The sequence below is a fragment of the Aegilops tauschii genome, chromosome 3, assembly GCF_002575655.3.
Source record: "Aegilops tauschii subsp. strangulata cultivar AL8/78 chromosome 3, Aet v6.0, whole genome shotgun sequence".
Taxonomy (NCBI): domain Eukaryota; kingdom Viridiplantae; phylum Streptophyta; class Magnoliopsida; order Poales; family Poaceae; genus Aegilops; species Aegilops tauschii.
In genome coordinates this window covers 7,025,214-7,034,172 of record NC_053037.3, presented here as the reverse complement: position 1 = coordinate 7,034,172, position 8,959 = coordinate 7,025,214, and the positions used below count along the sequence as shown (strand labels likewise).

The 8,959-nt window shown below is 48.3% G+C and overlaps 2 protein-coding genes across 2 annotated transcripts; both read right to left on the bottom strand.

Annotated features, from left to right (window-relative positions):
* Positions 1 to 586: 586 nt before the first annotated feature.
* On the bottom strand, positions 587 to 2,806 carry LOC109771691 (uncharacterized). Its single transcript, XM_020330391.2, has 3 exons — positions 2,786 to 2,806; positions 2,474 to 2,589; positions 587 to 1,608 (listed from the first exon to the last, which is right to left on the bottom strand). Exons 1-3 carry the CDS (start codon positions 2,804 to 2,806, stop codon positions 1,134 to 1,136), a joined length of 612 nt encoding a protein of 203 aa, XP_020185980.1. The 3' UTR covers positions 587 to 1,133.
* A 517-nt stretch (positions 2,807 to 3,323) lies between these two features.
* Positions 3,324 to 6,629, bottom strand: LOC120975467 (putative E3 ubiquitin-protein ligase SINA-like 9). The gene is made up of 4 exons (XM_040402043.2): positions 6,530 to 6,629; positions 5,438 to 5,562; positions 5,007 to 5,159; positions 3,324 to 4,270 (listed from the first exon to the last, which is right to left on the bottom strand). The coding sequence occupies exons 1-4, from the start codon at positions 6,627 to 6,629 to the stop codon at positions 3,626 to 3,628; spliced, it is 1,023 nt and encodes a 340-aa protein (XP_040257977.2). The 3' UTR covers positions 3,324 to 3,625.
* Positions 6,630 to 8,959: the final 2,330 nt, after the last annotated feature.

Below are 8,959 nucleotides of genomic sequence, written 5' to 3'. Positions count from 1 at the left end.
CCAGGTTTTGGACCTGTGGTTTTGTAGTGGCAAGTTGCAAGTCAAGGTTGACATCTCTGAACAATTAGAATAAAATCAGGCGTAAACATTAGCCCAGATGCCCAATAAATCAGTAAAAATTTCAGCAATTTTTGTTGCCTTCAGTCCATTTATGAGTTGTAAAATCTTTCTGGTCATCATTGTTCGGATCCCCAAATGGGGAGTATCCTGTTCTCTAGCAATCACTGGTTGGTCAAGAAATCGAATATAGATGGACAACTGAAGCGTTAAGCTCATCATTGCTCAGAAACCATAAACAAGGGAAAGAATACTGTATTCCTGGAAGTATTGATATTTATCTATTTTTGCAGTAGGGGAGGTAGGGTGGTTTGTATGAAAATTGGCTTTAACCACTTTGATGGCATATGTACAATCCGTCAGGTCTGGTCAGAAGTTCAGAACAGCATCAGAAGTAAATATGCATACTGTTCATACTTCACAATTAGCATGCTGTTCATCATTTTGGTTGTATTTTTGTCATTCACAATTAGCATTCAAGTTAATTTAAGCATATCAATTCACATGTGACGGAATCCATCGAAGTTGATCGACATCCACAAGTCCACATCAAACTGGGACCAACCGTCCTGGTGGGCGAAGATGGGGAACTTGTTACTTGTTAACATGATGCTGGTGCCCCTTCGCGGTGTCATCTCAGTTTGTTGCGTCCAGCTTTTGACAGGTGAGTACTTCTAAGTCTCGGTTTTTGGACGTGTGGCACCTGTGTTCGTTTGATAGATCTCTGTTTTTGGAACTGTAGTGATGTTCTATCTGATTGCAGAGCAGTGTTTGTACTCGGGGCAAAATAATTTGCCTGAAACCGTTGAAAGGAATTACACAATAAATGACCCCTCAGAAGAAACTACACAGGGTATTTTCTGTCACTTGTGCCATCTTACGAGGTAGACAGTGGAATTCACTAACACTGAACCTACACCAGGCTTTTCACATCCTGAGTATGTTGGCTGTTCAATTTTTCAGAGTTAAAATGCCACTTTTGTCGACCTTAGGTTTCTTCAATAAGATTCATTGTAGGATTAGCCAATCTTGACCATTGAAACTGGATTGTAGTCTTAGATAGTAACTCCATAGTTTCAGAAGAAAACATTAGTTCTCTGGACCGACAGCAAGTAGATGTCGCCTGAAGATTTCAGGGCCTGCAGGTCTTCCAGCACGGATGGATATGCGTCCTCCACCTCCGACGCCGGGAGGCCGTCGGGGAAGGTTCTGATCAGCGAGAGCAGCTCGTCTTTGCCCCTGACGTCGTGCGTGCGCTTGTACGAGTAGCACTCGCCGTCGAAGCGCACCTTGGCGTTGTTCCTCAGGCTCTCGGCGACGGCGCCGTTGCCGTCGATGTCGACGTAGGTTTTCTCGTTGATCTGGTGCAGCGTGAGAGGTTCCCTCGTCCTCTCGAGCAGCGCGATCACATCTCTGATCTGTTTTCCGACGGCGGACGTCCTCACTTGGTTGATCTTCTGTAGCCGCGCGGTGTCGTCGGAGAATCTGATCTGTGCTCCGGCGGCCAACTTCCTCGCGGTGCTAGTCTCTTTTGGCCGCATTTCAAAGAACCTGTCAATAATATATTTTGATGACATATAACCCATATTTTGTTGACCAAAATTATAAGTCAAAGTTTGACATGAAAAACAAAGTGCCCTTGTATATAAAAACGGAGAGAGTATTAAAATGGGGAAGAGAACAATGATTTGGACTTTAGGGAAGGGGGTTAGAGAAGGAAGAAGAGGAAGGAGTGTAGAGAAGATGAAGAAGACTGGAGAGCAACTAATCAAGGGGTACCCCTTGCGGGAGCCCGGCAAGGGTCACTTTTGGTGGGCTGAGAGCGCACCACGTGCTAGCCGCTCCCTTGTGAATTTTTTTTTTTTTTGTACTCTCAAGTTTTACATGTTTTTTTTGGTTTTGCCCGATTTTTTCTAGGTTTTGAACAAAAATAAAATTTCGGAACAAATACCTTTTGTGTTGGAAAAAATTGGGTCTTTTTGCTTCCGTGAGAGGCACAAGTTTGCTTCTGTGAGTGGCATAATTGTGCCTTTCGTAAAAGGAGAAAACATATTTTTTTTGGCTTTCGCGAGAGGTACATATTTGCTTTTGCGAGAGGAACATATTTACTTCTCATGAGGCACATGTTTGCTTCCTCTGTGCCTCTCGGAAAGGGGAAAACACGGTCCAGCTTCCTTCCCCTGGTTGCAAACCATCTCAACATTGTTGCCGCCGGCCACGAAAAATCACCCCCACTGATCCCAACTGCTCGTCGCCAGTTTCAGACCGTGGTAGCATTTGTTTGCCATTGTTCCAGCAAAACACAAAAATGGCAATGGGGCGCAGAAACAATGAAGTGATCCCAACAAAACATAAAAATCATGCTTCCGACAAAAGAAAAACATGGTTCCTGCAAAAAAATATCGTCGGTTCCAACAAAAGCCATAGATTGTCGCCGTCAGGTCGTAGCAAAGAAGCAGGGAGGGCGGATAGAGCCGCCTGGTTCCTCTCCTGCTGCAGCCTGAACCTGACGAGGCCCTCCTTCAGCGCCATCTGGAAGCAGAAGCAGGGAGCACGGATCAATCAGAGTTTCCAGATTCCGGCCGGGCCACCCTTGTTATGCACAAGATGGCGGAGGAGCGCAACACGGTACCGTCTCGGCTTTGGATTCAATTTTTTTTTGAGGGGTGGCTTTGGATTCAAATCTAAATCTGCAAAAGGTCGGCATCGGGCAACCGGGCCTACACACCTCTGGCCCATTGCCCGCCATTGCCAACATAAAAAAAAAGGTTAAGACCCGTGTCTGATTAAATTCACCATTTGAAGGTTCTTGTACCTAGTTCTAACTTCTAAACCCGAAACAACTAAACCATGCCTATAGAACAAATATCCTATTTCTAAACCGCATATACATATAAATATTATGGATTGCACGATACGAAAATGTGAGTCATGTGTCATTAGATGCACATTACAAAGAACTTTTTGATAATATATTTTGATGACATATAACCCATAGTTTGTTGACCAAAATTATAAGTCAAAGTTTGACATGAAAAACAAAGTGGCCTTGTATATAAAAACAGAGAGTATTAAAGTGGGGAAGAGAACAATGATTTTGACTTTAGGGAAGGAGGTTAGAGAAGGAAGAGAAGGAGCGTAGAGAGGATGAAGACGACGGGAGAGCAACTAATCAAGGAATCACTTTTGGTGGGCTGAGAGCGCACCACGTGCTGGGCGCTCCCTTGTGATTTTTTTATTTTATTTTTCTGTTTGTGTTTTCAAGTTTTAGATTTTTTTTTGTTTTGCCCAATTTTTCCTAGGTTTTGGACAAAAAGAAAATTTCCGAACAAAAACCTTTTGTGCTGAAAAAAGGGTATTTCTGCTTCCGCGAGAGGCACAAGTTGCTTCTGCAAGAGACACAATTGTGCCACTCGAAAAGGAAAAAAACATTTTTTTTGGCTTTCGCAAGAGACACGGATTTGCTTCTACGAGAGGAACATATTTATTTCTCGTGGAGGCACAGGTTTGTTTCCTCTGTGCCTCTCAGAAACGGGAAAACATGTGGTCCCAGCTTCCTTCTCTAGATTCATTTCAGCTCGAGGTACACGGGAGAATCCTGGGGAGACCACACAATGTCCGAGACGAGCAGCGACGCACCCGCCTGGTACGTCGTCGTCAGCCGCCCGACGCTCGGTGTCTTGCTGCCGGACACAGAGAGAATGCCAATCCGCGTATGCACTTCGATCTTGTACTTGAAATCCTCCTTTTCTATCGGGTCACTCACGAGGTGGATCACCGACAGTGCACGCCCCGATGGGATGCTGCGGTCGACCACAAGGAGAAACACCGCCCTGCTGCCGAGGGACACCAGGCGGGCTGGCTCGTCGTTGCGCATGCTCAGGGGGGAGAGGCTGCTGGCTGTGACACGGGTGTACTGGATTGTAGCGTGCTCCATGTTGATGTGGTCGCGCAGGGACCGTCCACGGTAGGGGCGGGAGCCAGCGATGGGACAGTGGCATGGGGCATGGAGGCAGGACTCTTCATGGGCTAGCTTCTCCGTGAACGGGATCGTCTCGGTGCACCCGTGCTCCTTGAACGAGCACGGCATGGTCAGGCCGCCGAGGATGCGCCCCCAGACGTGGCAGCCGGTGCGCTCCGAGGCACACAAGCCGCAACTACGTTGCTTCAGATCGGCGCAACACTTTAAGCATGTGATGTGGCCATTTGCGCACTGCAGACACAAAGAAACAGGAACATACAGGTGTTACTGAAACAGAACAAAAACGTACTGTACAAGCGTTACTGAAACAACACAAGTGTACTGGATTACCGCTGCTGCCAGATTTGTGCCTCACTATGTACAGAAATTTTGATACAAAGCATAGAAATTTTAAAGTTCACGTATCACATGTAATGGCTTTCCAAACCTTAGGCTCAAACTCTGTTGCTGCGCATATATATGACTTTCATGGTAGTAACCGTTTGTTGAATCTGGGTTCTCTCAGTGATCCAGAGAGGCTAAGACTGACAACGCATCATCAACACTTATCATGGCAATTAGCAAGCCACAGGAGAACAAATACATACTCAAATCGACTAGAGAGCGTCGACAGGGGAAACGTAATACCCAAATGGACTAGAGAACGTCAAACACATAATGAAAGGTGGTGTGGCCTATATGCCCACATCTTAATTTAGTAAATTTCCTAGAAGAATCAGAATAAGAAGAATTTAGAATTCTACGAGCAACATACTTACAAGGAGATCATAACTGATGCAAGAAGATATTTGCTACAAGTAAACTATCAGAAACAATAGTTGAGAGAGATAGTTAGTGAAATCCAGACCAGCCACATTCTTTCAAACGAGAATAGCTTGTACACGGAGTTCGGCAGGGTTAAGACTTCACTAAAAAGGAGCAAGTATTGAAAAAGGGAATATTAGGTTGTACCACATGACCCCTTCACCTGAAAAATTGGTGGAACCAACGGACTGCAACAACCAGAGCACTCCAGCAACTTGGGGTTTACGTTGAGAGTGATCTTCGTCACCTCAGCCGTAACCTTAGCCTTCTTCCCGGAGCAGTTCTCCTCCGCCGAGACCCTTTCGGCACCAGCCTTCTGCAGATTGCTCACGGCAAAATGCAAAGTTGTTGATCAGTAAATGCAACAGATGGCTAAGGCAGTGAAGAAAAAAAAAACAGGTAGATGATCGATCTTCAGAGATTTCAAGGTCCATTTTCGAAGGTTGATACAGGATACGTACGCCAAAATGTCCAACTGGCGAATCAGGATTATCTTGGATCAGAGTCAGACCATAGAAATCTGCAAAATCGCTCCAAATTGGGGCTATTACGTGAGCGCACGCGCTTCACTCAATTTGCCCCCAAACCCTAAACCTCCGGCCAACGCCGCCCCTCGAAATCACGACCAGCGGCGAGCTCCGCCACCTCCAGCAGCTTGAGCGGAGGTGCCGGTGCCGCGTCCCCTTCCGCACCTCCGTCAGGCCACCGCCGCCCTCCTCCTAAAGCGGGCAACCCACGAACCCCATGCAGCACTGCACGCGGTGAATCGCGGCGGCGGTTGCCGGATGATATGCTGGGCAGGGATCAGAGAGAGAAATGCGTGCGAGTTATTCACCTTGTCCATGATGGATGGATGGACGATCGGTCGATCGAGATCTCCCGCTCCCGCTCCCGCTCGCGCTCGCTGCTTCTGAATCCAGTTGCCGTCCCGTCGAGCTGTGCGATTTTTTAGCAGCAGCGGTTGTCGAGGGAGAAAGAGGATCTGTTTCCGTTCTCCATACGCCAGGACCCTTTTGCACCTTTTCTAGTCCAAAAAATTAATAAAATGGAGCCCAAGTTTATCTGGATTTTTTTTAAAAATGTTTGGGCAAATAGGGGATTTGATTACACAAATGCATGTTTTTTTAGCTACAACACTTTGCATTCGAAACTACGAGGACCGACCAAGTCGACGGCCGCAACACAAGTTACATCAAGCGAAAGGTCTGGTGGCCATAAAGTCTAGCACTCAGCGCGGCTTCGTCAATTGATAGCCGTCAGCACATGCGCTGGGTGATTACATGCTCCAAGTTTAGATGGAAAGCCATCCCCCCCCCCCCCCCCCCACACCCCCCACCGGAGCTGCCGTCTGGGTGTACGCGTCCGAGATGGGAAAAGAAATTATGGTTGCGTCCTTCTATGCAGCCACCAAACGCAATCTTCTAAGGAAGAAGACCGAAAAGCTCACGGGTGCATTCGTGCGTGGGGCCACTTTATGCAGCCATCAAACACAACTGTCTTAAGGAGAAGACCAAAAATCCCACTGATACGTCCGTGCATGGGGCCAATTTATGCAGCCACCAAACACAATTTTCCCAATGAGAAGACCAAAAAGCCCACGGGTTTTTCCGTGTGTGAGGCCTTTGTGACCGTTTGCCGGACAATTTGGGTCATTAGGCTTGCACCACGCGTGCCGCATGCGCATACCCGACACAGGGCCAACGATCCGGTAAGCTGGCCCCATGTGGGAGCCGGCGCTGCGGAGGCGACACAGGACACGACTGGCGTGAGTGACCCATCCCGACATGGGCGTATGGTCCTGACAGGTTAGCCCTGCACGTGAGCCGGAGTTGTGGATGTGACACAGGACCCAGCTGGTGCGAGTGAACCAGTTTGGCAGAGGGCACCCCGCGCATGAGACGGTGCTGCGTGTGCGACGCAGGATCCGGCTGGCGCGAGCGAACCAGTCTGGCAGAGGACACCCCGCGCATTAGTCGGCGCTGCGGTGCAACGCAGGACCTGGCTGGCGCGAGCAAACCCTTCTGGCAGAGGACATCCGTTAACGAGCCGGCGCACGAGCCGGCGCTGCGGGTGCGACGCAGGACCTGACTAGCGCGAGCAAACTGGTCTGGCAGAGGAAATCTGTGAACGAGCCGGCGCACGCAGTGTGAAACATGGATGCCCTGCCTAGCGCGACCGACGAGGGCCAAAGACACTGACAGATGGACTAGACCTCCCCATCCCGCACAGGGCAGCGGGCAAGAGGGCGCAACCAAAAATACGGTGTCCCCAACCGCGCCTGCGATCCACCCGTTATGGACCTCCAAGGCAATCCGCTCGGGTGCGCCCCGTCTGGGCAGATCAGATGGTGCGGAGATCCCCAGAGAGGCACCCACTGCACCCCAACATCAAACGGACGACACAGAGGGCCTTCTCGACCGTTGAGGCTCCCGAAGGTGGGTACTCCATTATCCTTTATAAGAGTAATTTTATCATTTCCCTCCCATGATTGAGTAATCATGTATAGGCGTGGGAGATGTAGGGGATTGATGGTATTCATATTGTGCCTATTCTACAATCGTCATTTGTGATAATACTTCTATGGTTGATCAGTAAGTTGTTTATCTATGGTGAGCGCAATGTGTGTTGTCCAATTTAAGGACCCAGACAACTGATCTGAAGACCTATACAGGTAACACATATTGTTTAGTGAATCTGTGACGTCCAAGTGATAGGTGTTGGTATCTAGAGGAGCAAACACAATATGAGGATAACAGGGATCCACAACACCTAGTTAGTTGGTCCGGCCTTATGATCTTAATTGCGGGGACGACCATGTTATGGAAACAACGATGCAGGCACAAAGGAGTTGAACCATTCAAGAGTGTAGGCCTACAGAGCAAACAATTTACATGCTAGAATCAAATCACAATCCAAGGTAATATCTAACCTCTCTATTGTAGACAACAAATCGTATACTTTTAGCCGCTTTTAGTTTATGTTTTTACCTTTATGCTCTTTATTATTCGCACTACAATTATCAACTCTTTCGCCACACTAGTATCTTGAATTGCTTCTCTACGGAGAATCTCAACGCGGGGGGGGGGGGGGGGGGGGGTACAAATCAGAGGATGATCAAAACCAAGCTAAAAGCAGAAATCGGAATCTTCATAGATGGATCATGGAGAAGTCAAATAGTAGAAGATAGAAGCCAAACATCCATGGCAGGACTTGGAATCCAAATACAGGTACAACAAGGATGTCAAAAGATGGAGGAAAAATTTCAGCATTGTATGACAGGGCTACATCTCCTATACAAGCTGAAGCACAAGCAGGGTGCAGTTTTTCTCACTCACAATCTCACCCTTGCAAAAATAATAGCAGAACATCGATCATAACAATCACATGAGCAGGTATGTCTAAACAACATTGATCGAACAGTTACACATCACAGTTATGTTGACTACAACTTACCATAACACTAGCTGCAACAAAAGACTACTAGTTGCTGCAGATGCCCTTTCCCTGGCATTGCAACCAAACCCATCACCACTTACCAATCACGTAGTACTCCAGTTTCAACAAGCTCCAGCTAAACTACTCCAGTTTCGACATATTCTAGCTTAACTTAGATCATAATCACATCATGTCAATACAGATCTTGAGGGACACCTCCTTGGATTCCCCGTTCCCAAACACATGCATTAGCGACACAAGCAAGATGAATGGCAGCTTCTCCATGGCGACCTCGCAGGGTCTGGTGCTGCTCATAACCGCATCCGTGTACACCATACATATGACGCCTACGACGGTGCTCGGTGCCGGCAAGCCGTACACCCGCATCACGGCCAAGTACTGCGGCCATGGGGAATCGCCGGCCCTGACGCACACCACTGACACGGCGGTGACCACACTGACTTCACCCACGGCAAGCACGAACACGCGTCCATCCTCCTCCACCACAAGCAGGCGCCGCGACTCCAATACCGGCACCTGGAACCTGAAGCCTTGTCGTACTCGATGTTGTGCACCGGCCAGGAATGTAGGGAGGCGGGGTGATAAAGGAGTGCCGGTGGCGAGCCAGCAAAGCTGTAACCAGGCTCCGTGCAGAAGCAGGGCACATGCAGGCACACATTG